At 46.6% G+C, this 20115-nt stretch overlaps 2 protein-coding genes across 4 annotated transcripts in view; one reads left to right on the forward strand and one right to left on the reverse strand.

Annotated features, from left to right (window-relative positions):
• LOC119967321 (calcipressin-2-like) overlaps positions 1-6697 on the reverse strand; it is a 296070-nt gene extending 289373 nt beyond the window's left edge. For all 3 annotated transcript variants that reach the window (XM_038799721.1, XM_038799705.1, XM_038799697.1), the window contains exons 1-2: positions 6620-6697; positions 5158-5429 (exon numbers count right to left, since the gene is read on the reverse strand). In XM_038799721.1, the coding sequence (XP_038655649.1) occupies positions 5158-5349 (192 nt within the window). In that variant the 5' untranslated portion in view covers positions 5350-5429; positions 6620-6697. The remainder of the gene's footprint in view (positions 1-5157; positions 5430-6619) is intronic.
• A 3246-nt stretch (positions 6698-9943) lies between these two features.
• The window catches only part of LOC119967352 (keratinocyte-associated protein 3-like), a 67430-nt gene continuing 57258 nt past the window's right edge, over positions 9944-20115 (forward strand). Inside the window, exon 1 of the mRNA XM_038799767.1 lies at positions 9944-10098. Within this exon, the coding sequence (XP_038655695.1) occupies positions 10086-10098 (13 nt within the window). The 5' untranslated portion in view covers positions 9944-10085. The remainder of the gene's footprint in view (positions 10099-20115) is intronic.

The raw sequence follows: 20115 nt of genomic DNA on the forward strand, positions 1-20115 counted from the left end.
TACAGGGTGAATAATGGGAAAGTGGCTCGGAAAGATATGGGTGGGAAGGAACATGGTTTATCTGAGGGAACATAAGGAGTGCGTGATACGGGATGAAGCTTAGGGACATTGAAACAATTTTGAGCTATTGTCTCTGAAAACCGAGGTGGCTCTTCTAGCTGACCAGTTTATGCACCCAAATAATTCCCACACTATGTGTCCGAACCCTGCTGGGACTGCAACTATTTGCAATCTATATCAATGACTTGGATGAAGGGATTAACTGTATTGAAGCCAAATTTGCTGATGTTACAAAGATGTGTAAACAAGTTGTGAGGAAGATACAAGCGGCATGATTTAATAGAAACGTTTCTCAGTGTGGTAGCGAGCGGGAACTGCAGCGAGCTTCTCGACACTTGGCCCAGGCAGGCCATCACCACTATAAAACGTTAATTGATCCACTTAATGAGTCCCCACATCCTTAACACTGCAAAGGACTGTCCCGCCAGCTGACTCGGCGGTACTGCGCTTGCCAGCCCCCCTAGAGTTTTTAGTTTCCTTTTGAGACCTGGATAGCTGCAGGAAAAGCAAGCAGCTGTATAAGGATCTCTCTACAATCTAAAAACTATTTCCAGATCATTTGGGTGATTTCAAAGTGATAACTGCTCTCAGTAGAGAATTTAAACCTGATCTCTGTGTTAAAAAGGGTCTTTTGTCTCATGGATGTTGCAAGGAAAGATTAAGGGTTACTTATAGAATATGGTATCTGTGGGGAGGATTGGTGTTGATCATTGTTAGGATGTTTACTGTGGGTTTATAAAGTGTTAACTGGTTTCATAAATAAACATTGTTTTAATTTAAAAGTACTTTAACTCTCTGTTGCACCACACCTGTAAAGTAGGCCCGTGTGCTCCCCATGACCACAATCTATTAAAAGTTGTGGGTCAGGTGAACTCCATGATACACTTTGGGATTCTCTAAACCCTGGTCCATAACACGTTCTGTGCCCCGTCTGTTCACGTGCCTATCCGCATAAGTCCTAAAGGTCGCTAACGTATCTGCCTCAACTACCTCACTTGGCAGTGCATTCCAGGCCACCACCAACCTCGGTGTAAAAATCTTTCCCTGCACATCTCCTCTGAACCTTTCCCCCTCACCTTGAACTTGTACCCCCTTGTAATTGTCATCTCTGCTCTGGGAAAAAACCCTCCAACTGTTCAAGCTATCTATACCCCTAATAATTTTATAAACATCTATCAGCTACCTCAGCCTCTGTTTCTCTAGGCAGAGCAATCACAGTTCATTCAATCTCTCCTCATAGCTATTACCCTACATACCGGGCATCATCCTGGTAAACCTTTTCTGTACTCTCTCCAAAGCTTCCACATCCTTCTGGTAGTATGGTGACCGGAATTGGGCACAGTATTCCAAATGTGGCCTAACCAACATTCTATATAACTGTACCAGAATTTTTGAGCTTTTATACTCGATACCCCATCCTCTGAAGGCAAGTATGCCATATGCTTTCTTCACCATCATTTCCACCTGTGCTGCCACTTTTAAGGAACTGTGGACGTACACCCCCAGATCTCTCTATGTCTCTATGCTCCTGATGGTTTTGCCATTTATTTTTATAGCTCCCACCTGAATTGGATCTACCAAAATGCATTACCTCGCATTTGTCCGGGTTAAATTCCATCTGCAATTTCTCCGCCCAATTTTGCAGCCTATCTCTATCCTGTTGTATTCTCTGACAATCTTCATGACTATCCGCAACTCCTGCAATCTTAGTGTCATCTGCAAACTTGCTAATCAGACCTGCTACGTTTTCTTCCAAGTCATTTATATATATTGCAGTCATCCAAGTCATTTATATATATATTACAGTCATTGTGGGTGGGGGTGTCCTTGATGAGGGGCTGTGGAGCTGGTCCCAATCTCAGGTCGGCATTGCCGGGGCACTCCAGAGTGTGTCCCACTTACTGAGGAGCATCGCCGAGGGCATCAATATCATGCTGCAGACATTGGAGAGCCACCAGGGCTGGCAAAACCTGATGACGGAGGGGTAACCAGGGCTCAATCCAACTGCCCCTCTTCTCCGAGGTGAACCCAAGAGCCCTATGGGCACCATCTGGGGGTTCGGCGCCTCCTTGTCCTCCTTCTCAGTGGCCACATGTTCCTCCTCCTCCAACTCCAACATGCCGCCCCACTGTGAGGGATACCAGGTTGTGGATGGCACAGCAGCCCACCACAAAGCGGGCGACCATCCACGGGGTGTACTACAGTGCACCACCAGAGCAGTCTAGGCATCAGAAACACATTTTGACGGGTCTAATGCACTGATCAATGATAGCCCGAGTGGCCACATGCGCCTCATTGTATCGGGTCTCCGCATTGGACATCGGCCTCTGTACTGGCATCATTAGCAGGTACCTCTCATCCCCCAAAAGCCAACCAGCCATTGGTGGTCCACGAAGAGGCCACAGATGTCCAAATGCCCCATGGCGTAGCTGACGTGCACATTCTCTAAGAAGCATGCAGACACGTGCATGATCGTCATGTGGTGGTCGCACACGAGCTGGATGTTTAGGGAGTGGAACCTCTCCCTGACAGCCCCGTGAGCGCAAGGAAACACATGCGCCATCTATTATCCCCTGGACCTGGGGCATCCCAGTGATGGCAGAGAATCCTGCTGCCTGAGCATTCTGTTGGGCCATCCATGTCAAAGTTTATATAGTTTTCTGCCCGTGACGTCACGGATACACGTGTGGATTGTAGCTCGTGAGATGCCACGTATGTTCCCGCTCGAGCCCTGGAATAATCCTGAGGCGTAAAGGTTCAGGGCTGCGGTGACCTTAATGGCCGCGTGGTGCCAAGTCCGTGAGGACATGACACAGGTGCCGCACCTTCCCCTTATTGGTGCAGAGCCTCCTACCGGCACCACTGTCCGTCATCTGTTCAAAAGACAAGTGGTGTCTGTACACCATGGGCTGTTGCAGACCTCCCCCTCTGGGTCCCTCCCTGAACAGATAGGAAGCCAGGTCCTAGGGTGTAGAATGGGCCCTGCACATGGGCTGCCGTTTCTTTTCCGCTGTCTGGCCGCCTGGCCTGCCAGCAGCACATTGCCTGGGAGTGAGGATGGCTACTCAGGACCCACAGTAGCCCTTCTGCCAGCTTCACATTTTTGAAAAGGTGTATTAATCGGTATCCACGTGACCATTTGCTTGGGAGCTGGTTAGATCATGGGAGGTCATGAGATAGAAGGTCACTCCCGTTAATTGTATGGAGATAATAATAATAATCGCTTGTTGTCGCAAGTAGGCTTCAATGCAGTTACTGTGAAAAGCCCCTCGTCACCACATTCCAGCACCTGTTCGGGGAGGCTGGTATGGGAATTGAACCCGTGCTGCTGGCATTGGTCTGCATTACAAGCCAGTTGTTTAGCCCACTGTACTAAAACAGCCCCTCATTGGTCTTAAGTGGTGATTACTGGATTCACGCCACATTACAGCAGGATCCTGATTTCACTAATGGGAGCGGGTTGGTTAGATCATAAACTGATTGGCATGTGGCACGGCTCTCGTTTTTAACCTCTTCCGTGATTTAACGGCCTTGATTTTGTTATGCAGTTTCAAGGGTTAATATTCCTCCTCCTAATTGACGCCCATTTAAAATGGATGGAGGTCCACAAGTTGGGGGTGACTACCTTCAGGGCTACAATCGAAAAGCTGCATTTGTCTTTTACTACCCATGGCATACCCGAGGTATTAGTCATGTACAATGGCACACCTTTTACAAACAAAGAGTTATCAGGGTTTCTGAAGACCAATGGGGTATGACGCATTTAGATTGCCCTGTACCACCCAGCTTCGAATGGGTTAGCAGAGAGGGCGGTCCAGACATTCAAATGCAGTTTACAAAACTAGTCTTCTGGGACACCAGGCTGGCCTGGTTCATGTTTTGTCACAGGACAACCCCTCACGGCGTGACTGGGGTGGCCCCGGCTGATATGCTGATGGAACGGAGAGTTCGGGCCTGCCTTAGCATGATCTTCCCGAATATCAGCTGGAAGGGGCACCACAATCAAGACCTGCGACGTGGTTGCCCCATTCAACATCGACCACCAGGCTCTTTGTACCAGGTGACACACCTGGTACAGTATGTCTAAAATTTTGCAGAAGACGCCCAGTGGACCTCCGGGACCGTAATCTGCCAGATGGGGACAGTTTCCTACCAAATACAAGTCCAGGGTCGAGTAATGTGTAAACATGTGAATCACATTAGGTCCAGGCGACCAACTCTTCATAAAATTCCTCATAAATGAAAAGTTATTGTCCAGCCAAAACTTATGCCTGAGTGGGGCAGATCAACCCCAAAGGGGTCAAGATGCTGACATGAGCGAGGTTGTCGACACAGATTCAAAGATGGAGACCCAACTGTCGGTGGCCCCAACAGAGAATCCACAGTGCAGCAGCCTCCAACAAAGATTCTTATTCGGCGTTCCAGTCGGAAGCAGCGTTCGCCTTCCCGGAACACATCATCCGATCCTGTGTCGTGGGTTCACGACGCATAGCCACAAACAAAGCGAGTCTGGTGTCCGCCATCACCACAGTCATCGGAGGGCTCTTTGGACTTGGTGTGTGTGCGCGCGTGTGGGGGGGGGGGGGGGGGGGGGGGGGGGGGGGCGGTGTTATAACACGCACGGGACTTATGATGTGGCAATGATTAAACTCCCCGTCAGCCTCGCTGAATACAAGCTCCCCCATTCAAGGAGGTAGAGAGCACTTAACCATGTATAGCTAAACTGAATAAATTGGCCAGTTTGGGTGCCGACATAGAGGAGAGGACCGGCGGGGATCTTTCGTACCATGTTATTGTAATAAATCTTTATTTCTTTCTACAACTCGATGTGGACTCCCTTCGTGGTCTACTAAAAGTATCTTTTAACCTTTCTGAGATACATAAGAAAATGTATAATGGTTAACATGTAGAGAAGTGATTTAGAGGAAAAAACAATTCATGTGAGCAGACTGTTTCTGCCTATCCCACCTTCTCTCCCACCCAATTTCTGGTCACTGCTGGATCTTTGATTCTCCTTTGGTCGTGTTTTTCTTGACATTGTCAATAAGAATGATTGAGCACTATAAATAATACACAGCATTTATATCATAGACTTACCCTCTGTGTTTTATCTTCATAAACGGAATCATGCACGCAGCAAGCAAAGACAGATGTGGGAGGGTTAATCAAATTCGTACCCCTGGAGTCCAAACTTGCATAATTCTCAAAGATCAGATCCTCTTGATCATTGTCACAAAGGTTGGAGTGGTTTGAATTCCCAGGCCACATCTGTGCACTGTCTCTTATCATTTTGTCACTGGCTGAGGGACTAGTGGATTATTTTCATGTAAAAAGCTTAATCAAAAAGGCACCAAATTTAAAACATTCACCTAAAGAGAAAAATACAACTTATTAAGAAGAGTATAGATAGAAATTGTGACAAACATTCTCCTACTTAAAACTGAAGCTGTTTTATGCAACCCACTTACACAATGTTTTAAAATTACAAACCAATTTCTATCATGCTGTTTCAAAAATAGAATCAGAAATCAGACAAAACAGAACAGAAAGAAATCTAAATCCCAATATAATTAAACACAGTGGTAACAACATTATGTCTAATTAACACTGCATTTAGATGTGCTTTGGAAAAACAGGTCAACATGCAGGAAGTATGATCTTTCTTTTAATCTTTCCATTAACACAAAATCAAGAATTAGATTTTGCACATTCAAAATTAATCCTTCTTCCGAAGCATTTTGTTTGATTGATTTTTTTCTGATAATGGCTGCAGATTACAGCTCACCCCACTTGGGTCATGTTAAGTTATTTCCAAAAATTGAAGCGCATCACTGTAATGACACAGACTCATTCCCCCTCAGAGAAAGCACCTGTTCTCTACTGGAAGCTCATACTGATCAAAAATGCACAGGTTGTAGCACTCCATGGCAAGATGCATCAGTGCACTTGAATGATTCAGAATCCACATGTCTCCAGGTAACATCCTTTTTTTAAACCCACAGCATTGTACAACTAAACAAACTCTAAGCCAATTAAAGCCTGGTAAAACTATTCTACTATTTATTAGTTGTTGCAGTCCTGAAAAGGTCAACGGCTGTGCCGTAGACACTTATTGTTAACTTATTGTTAGTTGCATCATTCGGATTCATGTAGAAGCTGTTGCACAATTCTTAAATTGTCTCCTAGTTTGCATGACAGCAGTGTCTCCACTGAGAACTCAAACGCTTGAATCTTTGGATTTTGGGATCTTTTCAGAATGGCAGACACAATCCTTAAAAATTAATTTACATAATGGTTAAGAAAAATATGTATTAAAAAAAGTACAAAAATGTTTTTTGCCTCTTGTGCAGCAGGTCATTTGTAATTTCTGGAAGAAATCATACATTCATTGAAATGTTTAAATTAAGAATTAGAAAAAAGAATAGGAGATAGTTTTTCTTTCCAGCAATGCCTTCAACCAGACTCAATTTGTCCACTCCTGATGATAGATACTCTTCAGTTAAATTAAACAGGGATCAGAAGGTGTAATATACGGTTTCAAAATAATCCCCAGACTAACCTGCAGCAGCTCCATTTATTCCCACCCTCACTGCATCTTTCATAGCTCCGGTTGCTCACGAACAACCTAGTTTGGCTGGCGGGTTGATTGACATCGCTCTCAACCAATCCAAGAGCGAGAAAATTGGACAACTTTGTCAGTGATGTCATTAGGGACGAATCGGCGCTCCGGGGGGCGGAGCTACAAGCAGCAGATTAGGATGAGAAGCAGCGGGTTGGGAGGAGCGACAACGTTTTGTGTGTGACCTGAAGCTGCTGCCGTCTTGGCCGTCCTCTCTTTCCTGTCATTTTACTTCCCTAGCTCTGATCCCGCCAGGTTCCACCTGCTCATTTCTGTTGTGACAACCCCTCTACTGAAAATGTGTGCAGTGCCTAAAAATGTTCCTTCAGTGTGATGGTTACCGAAATGCTGCACAACATGGCCGAACGTTGAAGCAGTGATGGGCAACCCTGACCTCAGTGGGCCCCAAGATTGTGGCTGAAAATCGCTCCCATTGAGCGCAAAGTAGTGATGGGGAGAGAACCTGGTGCCTTAGCTACACACTTCACAATACAGATGCTCTTTAAGTTATTGTTTGCATTCCAGGTGTCAGAAAACAAGGAAAGAAAAATGCTGTTCATTCAACTCGTCCACCTCATCACTCAAATCTTGTTTTTGAGTGAGCCTTGCCATGTTTTACCTTTCATTTCCAATTTGCCTATTATTCATAACATGTATCCCGTTCCTTACAATTTAATCATGAATTAACCCAATCGTTTTGGTTGTTTCATAGATTACATAGAATTTACAGTGCAGAAGGAGGCCATTCAGCCCATCGAGTCTGCACCTGCTCTTGGAAAGAGCACCCTACCCAAGGTCAACACCTCCACCCTATCCCCATAACCCAATATACCCACCCAACACTAAGGGCAATTTTGGACACTAAGGGCAATTTATCATGGCCAATCCACCTAACCTGCACATCTTTTGGACTGTGGGAGGAAACCGGAGCACCCGGAGGAAACCCACGCACACACGGGGAGGATGTGCAGACTCCGCACAGACAGTCAACACACTTAAGAAGCATTTCTGAAGTTTAGTCCGTGTATTTATTGGCTTACACCTCTTACTTTGTAGGTGACACAAGTATCTTCCCAGTTTTATCTTGTTAATCCCTTCATTGTTTCAAAATATTGGTTGATATGTTACTGGAATTGTTCCAGTGACGAAAGATTTTAACTACAGAACAAGGTAACGTTGGAGACGTTTTTCTAGGAGCTGAGGCGATCGGGGGCATATTTGATTGAAGTGTAGAGGTTTTTTGGGGGCGGGTGAGGATGGACTTATTTACACAGTAAATGGTAATGACTTTGAATTTGCTGTCTATGTGGTTAATACATCACCAGAATGGTTCCTGGGAGAAACAAGGTTTTCAAAAGAAAATGAAATGGACACGTGAGGGGAATCGATTTGCAGGATTGCAGGAGAATGGGGCTCATCGGGTATTTTAAAAATTAATTTCCAGGATGCAGGCATGGTTGGATGGACCAGCATTGCCTATTCCTAGTTGCTCTTCTGAAGGTGGTGGTGAACTGTCTTCTTGAATCGCTGCAGTTCCTAAGTTGTAGGTACCCCCACAGTACTGTTAGGGAGGGAATTCCAGGATTTTGACCCAGCAACAGTGAAGCATATATTTCCAAGTCAGGATGGTGAGTGACTTGGATGGGAACTTCCAGGTGGTGGGGTTCCCAGGTATCTGCTGCTCTTGTCCTTCTAGATGGTAGCAGTCGTGAGTTTGGAAGGTGCTGTCTAAGGAATCTTGGTGAGTTTCTGCAGTGCATATTGTAGATGGTGCACAGGGCTGCCTCTATTTGTCGGTGGTGGAAGGAGAGAATGTTTGTGGTAGTGGTAGCAATCAAGTGGATGGTGTCAAGCCTCTTGAGTGTTGTTGGAGCTGCACTCATCCAGGCAAGTGGAGAGTATTCCATTGTACTCTTGACTTGTGCTTTGTAGATAGTGGACAAGCTTCGGAGAGTCAGGAGGTCAGTTACCTGCCATAGAATAGCTAGCTTTTGACCTGTCCTGGTAGCCACAGTATTTATATGGCTAGTTCAGTTCAGTTTCTGGTCAATGGTATCGCCCAGAATATTGATAGTGGGGGATTCAGTGATGGTAATGCCATTGAATGTCAAAGGGCAATGGTTAAATCCTCTCTTGCAAGAAATGGTTATTGTCTGGCACTTGTGTGATGCGAATGTTACAGCCCAAACTTGGATATTGTCCAGGTTTTGTTGCATTTGGACATGAATTGCTTAATTATCTGAGGGGTCGCGAATGGTGCTATTGGAAGGAAGGTCATTGATGAAGCAGCTGAAGATGGTTGGGCCTAGGACACTGCCATAAAGAACCCCTGCAGTGATATTCTGGAGCTGAGATGATTGGCATCCTACCACAACAACCATCTTTCTTTGTGCCAGATATGACTCGAAACAGCAGAAATCCTCCTGCCCCGCTGATTCCTATTGTTTCCAGTTTTGCTAGGGCTCCTTGATGCCATATTTGGTCAAATGATTGCACTACAGAGAGCCGGCATGGACGCAATGGGTCAAATGGCCTACTTCTGTGGAGTTATGACTCTATATTTCCATTCTTTGTTTATTCATTGGATGTAAATATTTATGACTGGACCAACATTTATTGTCCATCCTTAATTGCCCTTGAACTGAGTGACTTGCTGGGCCATTTAAGATTTAAGAGTCAACCACATTGATGTGGATCTGAGGCACATGTGTGGGCCAGACCAGGTAAGGACAGCAGATGTCCTTCCCTAAAGGGGACTAGTGAACCAGGTGGGGGTTTTTTTTAACAACAATGGTTTCATGGTCATCATTAAACTTTTAATTCCAAGTTTTTACTGATTTCAAATTTCACCATTTGCAAGAGTGGGATTCAAATCCTGTTCCTCACAGCATTACCATGGGTCTATGGATTACTAGTCCAGTGACAATACCACTATGCCACCGACTCCGCTTGTGCATTCTATTCCCTCCCCCAAAAAATTAAAAGCAGGTTTAACTTCCTTGGCTATTCAAGCAACATTAACATTTTCAATCCACAGTTGCTCAGAGGCCATTTTCATTTATCGAGATGTCAGACCAACCAACAGGGACATTGGGCTCATACATTGTGGCGACTAGGGGCTTTTCACAGCAACTTCATTGCAGTGTTAATGTAGGCCTACTTGTGACAATAAAGATTATATAAAAAGTGAAGTTCCCATCGAAAAAAAACCAATCCAGCATTCCTCAAATTTGCGACTGCTCAATAGCCAGCACGGCACTGAAAGGGTTAATAGAGCGTGGGCGTGGCTTGACTGCATTCCCTGGAATTAATGTGGCTCCGAAGCGTCATGGATTTTTTAATTCTGCGTTAAAGAGAGGGGACGGTGATCGGTTGAAGTGAAAACACAGAAGCTTGTGGTAGAAGGATGTGCAGAATAGGTAAGGTTCCTTCTCGGGCATTCGTGAGCGTCAGATAAGAAGGGATTTTAAAGGAAGTGGAGTGAAGTAAGTGTCAGAAAGTTTTTTTTCCACAAACCAGCAGACGAGAAGTGGAGGGCACAACAAAGCAAATGTTCAGCCAGCGCAACACAGTTTGCAACCAACGCCCTTAGCAGCTCTAAGGCTCCAAAATGAGCGAAGTGGATGGGAACTTGGGTGCAATCTTTTCTTACAAATGTGTGGGGAAATTTCCAAAATCTCCCGCGATAAAGTGTGCTGCACAGTGATCCATGAGGACATTACTCTGAACAAACAGCCTCGCTGCAGCCACACACGCTGATTCCACCAGAGTTCAAACTCAGCGGGACCATCCCCAAAATTAAATATAAAAGGCCTTTGAGTAAATCTAACACTCCCACTATCGTCATGTAAAATATAGCTTTTGCTACCACTGTTTTTGTCTCGTCAGGATTCAGATGGAGAATGATAACAACTGAGCTAATAAACAATTCCTAAATTATCAATAAAGCCAAGTGCAGGGATGAAGACACTACTCAGCAGTTTCAAAATTAAATACAAAAACTACAATCACAAGATGAACTAGCTGTCAAGAATCTCCTATCACTTTACTGTTTGAAACTACCATTCACTTTCTGAGGCTACATTCCCCATCTTGTCTGCAGTGGACAGTGCATTTGAATGCATTGAAGTACACAGCAGCACTTTGGAACTCAAGGGGTGGAAAGCAGTGTCAAACCTTGGCACATCATCCAGAAGTCATTTGGAACCCAATAGATTAAGATGGAAGCAATGATGGTGCTCATTGTAGCTGGGCTCCATAATGGCAAGCTCCAGAACCAAACACGGAAAAGGTGTGGTGTCGTTTTCCCAAAGCATTAACATAACACAGGAACATTTTATATAAACTTAAGGCTATTCAAATTTCAACAACTTGCATCTGCAACATAATAGAACACCTCAAGGTACTCCACAGGGGCATTGCAAAATAAAAAAAATGACACTGAGCAACATATGGAGATATGTCTGTGCGGAGTCTGCGCGTCCTCCCCGTGTGTGCGTGGATTTCCTCCGGGTGCTCCGGTTTCCTCCCACAGTCCAAAGATGTGTGGGTTAGGTGGATTGGCCATGCTAAATTGCCCGTAGTGTCATTAAAGGTAAGGTTAAGGGGGGGTTGTTGGGTTACGGTATAGGGTGGATACGTGGGTTTGAGTAGGATGGTCATTGCTCGGCACAACATCGAGGGCCGAAGGGCCTGTTCTGTGCTGTACTGTTCTATGTTCTATATCAGGTTGGATGACAAAAAGCTTGGTCAAAGTGTTAGGTGTTAAAGAAGGAAAGCAAGGCCCAATTCCCACTCTATCCCTGTAACCCCACCTAACCTTTGGACACTAAGGGGCAATTTAACATGGCCAATCCACCTAACCTGCACATCTTTGGACTTTAGCAGGAACCCGGAGCACCGGGAGGAAACCCACGCAGACATGAGGAGAAAGTGCTAACTCCACATAGTCACCTGAGGTGGGAATCGAACCTGGGTTCCTGGCGCTGTGAGGAAGCTGTGCTAACCACTGTGCCACCATGCTGGGATGGTATTTAATGGAGACGATGGGGCCTCAGCAGGTGGGAGCCCCATGTCACCTCTCTTTGGAAAGACACTTTGTATTTTAGGCACTTAGCTGGAGAGTGACAGGCCTTCCCTGGGATTAAGGACTCTGAGGCCTTTCATGCCCAGTGGGCGCTGCAGGGGTTGGATTGCTTTGTCAACCCCTCTTTTCCCATTATGATTTGATGTTGTTAAGTTTCCATTGGTCTTTGTTGTTTTTGGACAGTGCTCCTACCAGGGGTGGCTGCTTTTAATTTGTCCCTCAGTTAATTTCTGTTATTGTATTTAGTTAATTGGCCCCAAAATACATAAAGGACTCTGAGAGATGTGGGCCAGTCACTGGATCCTAGGCTACAAGTGGATGATGGCAGAAGGGTAGCTGATGGGGGTCACAGGAGAGAGGGTCAGCAGCAAGGGTGGGTGGGGTGGTGGTTGGCTGGCTCTCACAGTGCCCCCTTCCCAATGTCAGATCCCTCGATCAGTCACTGAGTGAGTGGGTGCCTTTGAATGAGGAACCACCCCTGGGAGCTAGCAAGCAACACACATGGGTTTCATTGTTGTGTTTACTGAATGGCAAGCCCTGCCTCCTCCCATTGGGTTAATACCAGTGGTGGGTGGCATGAGGCTCTTAAGTGGAATTGACTGACCCGCCACAAGCTTAATTGGGGTGGAGGCAGGTTTGTGGTGGAGTCTTACCCACCACCCTCCCACTTAAAATGACCCCTGCCATTAAACCCACCACAGAGAGGGCAGTAAATTCCAGTTTCAGAACTAAGGGGCCAGGCAACTAAAGACATCGCCACCAATGGTTGAACGATTAAAATTGGGGATGCTCAAGATGCCAGAATTAGGTCAGCACAGATATCTGGGAGTAAAGAAGCTTTTATTTGAACTTAAAGCTCCAGTCTCCTGGACCATGCATTCCTTTGTTATTTAAGAGAACCTACCATTGTGTAACCCAAGCCATACATTTGCTCTTGACTGAGAAAGAAATTCAGTTTTTTTCTTCATATTTGCATTTTAGTTAAAGTTCCTTCTTGCAAATATTCAGTTTCATGCAAACAACTGGTTGAGCCTCTGTTTTACAAAGGATTAGTAAGCAGATACATTAACGGCGTTCAAAAGGCATCTCGACAAATACATGGATAGGATGGATCGAGAGGGATACGGCACTAGGAAGTGTTGAGGGTTTTGGCCAAGGGTGGTATCATGACCGGTACAGGCTTGGAGGGCCAAAGGGCCTGTTCCTGTGCTGCCTTGTTCTTTTATTTTGTGGAATAGCTCAGGAAAGAGTAAAAATCTATTCAGAGGTGAATTGGTAAAACATCCCTAGGTGCTTCAAAGAAGCATTATAAAATAAAAAATAAACTGAGCAACATATGAAGATATCAGGTCAGATGACGAAAAGCTTGGTCAAAATGGTAGGTTTTGGAGGAGGAGAGCAAGGTTCAGAGATGGCGAGACAATAAATATAGGGGGTATTTAATGGAGGTGATCGAAGTCTCACCCACCGGCTGGAGGGCCAGTGAGAGCCACGTGATTACAAAGAGCCTGGTGGTCGATGTTGAATGGGACAACCACCTCGCAGGTCTTGGTTGTGGTGCCCCTTCCTGCTGATATTCGGGAAGATCATGCTAAGGCAGGCCCGAACTCCCCGTTCCATCAGCATATCACCCGGGGCCACCCCAGTCACGCTGTGAGGGGTTGTCCTGTGACAAAACATGAACCAGGCCAGCCTGGTGTCCCAGAGGACTGGTTTAGTAAACTGTGTTTGAATGTCTGGACCTCCCTCTCCGCTAACCCATTCGTAGTTCGGTGGTACAGAGCCTCTTTAAGGGAAGGCCCACTTAGGCAGTTAACTGGGCAGCGGGGGGCCATCCACAGGGCCAAGGACCCTGAGAGAGGTGGGCTTTGAAATAAGTGCTATGATAGGAAGAGAATCTGAGTATAAAGTAAAACATCTTCAGGGTCGTTGAGTTTGATTTCTAACAGTGCTTAGCATCTGTAGCTGTCAGTGGGGTATCATAGATGGGAAATTCCTTTATAAAGCCTCAAAAAAATTAAAAACTTTTTCCAAAATTGAATAACGTTTCCAATAAATAATTACCTGAGGGTCTAAAGTATGTAAGTCTTTCATCCTTTGACACAAGGTTTATTATGTGTTTATGAAAAGGGGAGAATGAGCAATATTTTGTTATTCCTTCTTCTGCTAATAACTATTTATTTCTTGCAAATGTTTGGCCCTGATGTAAACTTGAATATAATTATGGCAGTAACTCTGCTTCTTGCTATTTTTAGTGGTTTACTGCAAAACAGAAGCTTGTACAACATGTGTAGTATAAATACACCATCTCTTACTCATCAGAGAAATTGTATAGCTTTTGAAGACCTAAAACCAAGGGTGCCTACCTTCACTTAAATAGTATTTCATCCTATTGACTAAGAAAATGTCAGAAAGGAAAAGACCTAATGCTCCATCCAGCTTTTGCACATATTTATTGTGCCTATCACATACATCCACTTGCTGGATGTCTATCTCAGCTCTACTGTTCAAGGTGTTCCACCCTTTTTTTAGGGCCTTTAGATAATTTCAGTTCCATCACAAGCCTACTCCATGATTCTGTCATAACAACCATGCTATTATCTATTGTCCAATGACAATACTATGGGCGGCACGGTAGCACAAGTGGATAGCACTGTGGCTTCACAGCGTCAGGGTCCCAGGTTCGATTCCCCGCTGGGTCACTGTCTGTGTGGAGTCTGCGCGTTCTCCCCGTGTCTGCGTGAGTTTCCTCCGGGTGCTCCGGTTTCCTACCATAGTCCAAAGTCGTGCAGATTAGGTGGATTGGCCATGATAAATTGCCCTTAGTGACCAAAGGTTTAGGAGGGATCATTGGGTTACAGGGATAGGGTGGAGGTGAGGGCTTAAGTGGGTCGGTGCAGACTCGATGGGCTGAATGGCCTCCTTCTGCATTGTATGTTCTATGTTCTAAATATTTTTGACCTTTCATAGTTGAATTTTGTTCAGTCAAATAAAATTGCTTAAAGCAAACATTATGATTTGTTAATATAAAAGCAAATTACTGTGGTACTGGAATCTGAAACATGATTTGTTTACTGGATTATTGCTAATGAGACTGTTTCTAAATGGTAGAACTCAGACATGCACAACCTCAATAATTAGTAAATACATAATGGGACAGCCATAAAAAAATTCCTAACCAGGGACGAAAAAATATTAAGAGACAGAAATACTAGGGTATTCCTAATGATCTTCTTTCAACCTTTACACAAATATCTAAAATCCTTTATTAATGCACAAACATTGTTTTTGCTCTTAAAGCCTTATGCCATAAGGTTCAGTCCCCTTGGTCTTTTACTGACTTACCTGGGAAATAAACTGTTGATGAGCTATTGTCTGCTTAGCTTCCCCTGGCTTAAACTTAATGTATACGAGCCTTTAATACATTTTGGGAATGCATATATCTTTCTTTTTTGGCATTAGAATTGCATTGGTACTGATTTTCCACATCCAGCAAAACTGAATGAAATAATACAGTTCTTTTACTATTTGTGAAAGGCTGATTTGAGAAAAGAATGGTTCTAATGCAATGTGTCAGGCTGGATGACAAGAGGGATGTTTTTAGTGCTCTCTAAGGACAGAATAATAATAATAAAAAGCATCAGCGGACCAGTGCAGAATAATCTGTTGCCTTTCTTAATTAGTCACCAATTCATCCAGATTTTTGTCAATATTTTACTCTTATTGTTGCGCATTGGCCCTCCAGCCAGGAGCTAGGACAATATGGGCTGGGCCTTTTGCCAGCAGGGTTTTAGCTGAAGCAAGATCACGGCTATATTTTTGTCCTTTTGTCTTAATTCGATTTGGGACTCCAGGTGGTGGTTTAACAGAAAAGATTCAATGTTCATCCAATAAAGGTAAGCAGTGAGTGACTGTTTAAGAAGGTATGAAAAACCAACAGGAGAATATATCGCTATTCTGATAACTGATTCACTGCTGTGTCAGTATCTGGGGAAAGTATATTTGCAATGATTAAAAGCATGAACTTTATTCAAAGGTGCAGAAGGTTGGGGCTACTATTGGAATCACATTTCTGTTGTTGATCTATTATTGTGATTGCTTTTAGATTTTCAGTACATTTCATTCAATTACCCAAGAATTTGGACCAAAGCTGTGTCATAAGGTTGTGCTGTCAGATCTCAGCCTTCTATAACAGTAACCTTGCTTATATTCATGTGGTAACTTCTGATTTTCTCAGTTCTCATTTCCAATACTAAATTATGTAGGATAACTCTCTTTTCAGGATCAGAAGGGTGAAAAACTGAGTGCATTTAATCTATCTCGCAAAAGTCCGACAGGAATGACATCAACTTATATTACATAGTGCCTTTAACACAATAAAATGTTCCAGCCCTGATGCGATCATCAATTCACTCGGAGACTCGAGTCGAAGTAAACAGTGGTTTTAATCAGCTTATAACTTTGCCTGCCTGCGACCGGTACAATACTGAAGGCGGTCCCGCAGGTCAGCTGCTCTTATACTTCCTACAAGGAGCGGAGCCATGGGCGGAACCCGTACATGCTCCACATCTACCCCTGTGGGTGAAGCCACACAGTGGCCCATAGATGGAGCCCACAGGGTTAATAGCGTGGCATAATGCAACACAGTATACTGGTGAATTAATAGTACTTATACATTCACCACATTCACCCCCTGTAAAAAAAATTAAGTCCGGCGGGGGTGACAGGTTCACAAATTCAGTCGGTCCGGCGCCCGGATCATATGTTGCAACCGACGAAGCACTGGTGTCGCAGCCATTTCGGGTGGCTGTGGAAGTGGGTCCGGTGCAGGCCCGGTGGTGGACTCCGGGGGTGTTTCTTCCGGTGCTTCGTTCCTGCAGGCTGGTGTGCCGGGTGGAAGGGAGTGCGGAGACCAAATAAGTGCGGGGACGCAGGACACGGGGGGGGGGTTGGGCGGGGTATAATGTGGGGGATACATTAGTGGTAGTGGTGGAGGAGCCTGCGGGCAAAAGGTCTCGGAGGGAGACGGTATCCTGCCGGCCGTCGGGGTGTTCTACATATGCATAATGTGGGTTTGAGTGCAGGAGGTGGACCCTCTCTACCAAGGGGTGGGTCTTATGGGTCCGAACGTGTTTCTGAAGGAGGACAGAGCCTGGTGTCCTCAGCCGGGACGGAAGCGAGGCCCCTGTGGTAGTTCCCCTAGAGAAGATAAACAAGCGGTCATGAGGAGTCTGGTTTGTGGCCGTGCAAAGGAGGGACCTAATAGCGTGGAGCGCATCGGGGAGGACCTCCTGCAAGTGGGAAACCAGGAGATTCCTGGACTGTAGGGTCAGTAGGACGCTCTTCCAGACCGTCACATTCTCCCTCTCCACCTGCCCGTTCCCCCTGGGGTTATAGCTGGTAGTCCTGCTCGAGGCGAGGCCCTTACTGAGCAGGTACTGATGCAGTTCGTCGCTCATGAAGGACGAGCCCCTGTTACTGTGGACATAATTGGGGAAAACAAACAGAGTGAAGATGCTGAGCAGGGCTTTGATTGAGGAAACATGTATTGCGATTATTTGAGGAGAGGGGCCCTTTGAAATCAATACTGAGGCATTCAAAGGGCCGGGAAGCCTTTACCAGGTGGGCCTTATCTTGTCGATAGAAGTGTGGTTTACACTCCGCACAGATTTGGCAATTCCTGGTTACAGCTTTGACCTCCTCGGTGGAGAAGGACAGGTTGTGGGCCTTGATGTGATGGGCGAGCCGGGTGACCCCCAGGTGGCAGAGGTCGTCGTGGATAGCCTGTAGTCGGTCGTCTTGCGCGCCGGCGCATGTGCTGCGGGACAGGGCATCTGGGGGCTCATTGAGCTTCCCAGGACGATATGCTATATCGTAATTATACAGTATAGCATCTCCATATAGATTATGGAGAGTTCGATCCTCCACCTCAATATTTTATCATTTTTGATCTTGCCCCGCTGCGAATTATCAAACATGAAGGCAGCCGATCTTTGGTCGGTGATGAGGGTAAACCTCCTACCAGCGAGGTAGTGCCTCCAGTGCCGCATGGCTTCCACAATGGCTTGAGCATCCTTTTTGACCGAGGAGTGTCGAAGTTCAGAGGTGGAGAGGATGCGTGAAAAAAACGCTGCCTGCCTGCTTAGTTCAGGGTGGCGGCGAGAGCGACCTCTGAAGTGTCGCTCTCCACCTGTAAGGGGACACACTTGTCCACCGACTCATGGTGGCTTTGGCGATGAATGCCTTGATACAGTTGAAGGCCTGGCGAGCCTTGGCTGACAGTGGGAAAAGGGTGGCTTTAAATAGTGGGCGGGCTTTGTCCGCATACTGGGGGACGCACTGGACGTAATAGGAAAAAAATCCAAGGCACCTCTTGAGGGCCTTGGGACAGTGAGGGAGAGGGAGTTGTAGGAGGGGGCGCATACGGTCAGGGTCGGGCCCTAGGACCCCGTTTTCCACGATGTAGCCGAGGATGGCTAGCCTGGTAGTGCGGAAAACGCATTTCTCCTTGTTGTAAGTGAGGTTAAGTTATTGGGCGGTTTAGGGCAGCACGGTGGCGCAGTGGGTTAGGACTGCGGCCTCACGGCGCCGAGGTCCCAGGTTCGATCCCGGCTCTGGGTCACTGTCCGTGTGGAGTTTGCACATTCTCCCCGTGTTTGCGTGGGTTTCGCCCCCACAACCCAAAAATGTGCAAGCTAGGTGGATTGAACATGCAAAATTGCCCCTTAATTGGAAAAATTAATTGGGTACTCTAAATTTATTTTTTTTAAAAAGTTTTTGGGCAGTTTGGAGAAATCGATGGAGGTTGGCGTCGTGGTCCTGCTGATCATGGCCGCAGTTGGTGATGTTGTTCAAGTATGGAAACGTGGCCCGCAGCCCGTACTGGTCCACCATTCAGTCCATTGTTCGTTGGAACACCGAAACACCGTTATCGGCGGTGCTGGGGTGGCCCCGCGATGACTGTCCATGCAGGTTTTATGCGTCGAGCGGCGTAGCGGGTGATGGCCAAGATGGCGGCCCCCGTTGATCGCATGTGGCGGATGGCGCGGGAGATGGCATCCAAGATGGCGGCCCCCATGGATCGCACGTGGCAGGCAGTGAGGAAGATGGCGCCCAAGATGGCGGCCCCCATGGATCGCACGTGGCTGGCCGCGTGGGGGAGGATGGCCAAGATGGCGACCCCTGTGAGTCGTGCGAGTTGTGCGGAGTCGGGGTCGGCAGACAAGCAGCCACATTACGGGGTCTGCAGGTCTGAGAGTCGGTGGATCGAGTTTGTGTGTTTGAGTTCGAGTGTTTAGGCTTGGCCAGGCAGATCTTAGCGAAGTGTCCTTTTCGACTGCAGCTGCTGCAGTTCGCGTTGCGGGCCGGGCATTGTTGCTGGGGGTGTTGGGGCTGGCTGCAAAAATGGCAAGGTAGCCCCCCGTGGTCGGCGGGCGGCCACGCGGCGCAGGCCTGGGGTAGTCTCTGGTCGGGGGCCCACGAGGGAGCCGCGTGATCGGCTGGGAACGCAGTGAGACTCTGAAAAGCGACCTCCAGCGAGGTTGCCAGTTTTACCGTGTCTTCCAGGTCCTCGGCCCCTTTTTCGAGCAGGCGCTGCCTCACATAGTTCGATTGGACCCCCGCAACGTAAACGTCTCGGACGGTGAGTTCCATGTGCTGAATGGCTGTAACGGCCTGATAGTTACAGTCACACGCGAGGGCTTTGAGGTCGCGCAGATAGTCATCTAGCGACTCCCCGGGGCGCTGGCGGCGAGTAGTGAAGATATGTCGCGCGTGGACTTCATTCACAGGCCACACCTAGATGCGTTCGAGTATCGCGAGGGCCTCAGTATAGGAGGTGGCTTCGTCGAGTTGGGCAGAAATGCGAAGGCTCACCCGTGCGTGGAGAAGACTCAATTTCTGTTCGTCCGTGACGGATGATGTCGACGACGCGGCCAGGTAGGCCTTGAAACACCGAAGCCAATGTGAAAAAAATTATTTCGCCTCCGCAGCCTGTGGATCGAGTTCCAGTCTGTCAGGTTTGAGGGCTGACTCCATAGTAGTTCTCTAAGCTGATTAAATTAATGCGACCATCAATTCACTCGGAGATTCGAGTCGAAGTAAACAGTGGTTTTAATCAGCTTACAACTTTGCCTGCCTGCGACCGGTACATTACTGAAGGCGGTCCTGCAGGTTAGCTGCTCTTATACTTCCTATAAGTGGCGGGGCCATGGGCGGAGCCCGTATATGCCCACATCTCCCCCTGTGGGTGAAGCCACACAGTGGCCCATAGATGGAGCCCACAGGGTTAATAGCGTGGCATAATGCAACACAGTATACTGGTGAATTAATAGTACTTATACATTCACCA

The sequence above is a fragment of the Scyliorhinus canicula genome, chromosome 1 (assembly GCF_902713615.1).
Source record: "Scyliorhinus canicula chromosome 1, sScyCan1.1, whole genome shotgun sequence".
Lineage (NCBI taxonomy): Eukaryota > Metazoa > Chordata > Chondrichthyes > Carcharhiniformes > Scyliorhinidae > Scyliorhinus > Scyliorhinus canicula.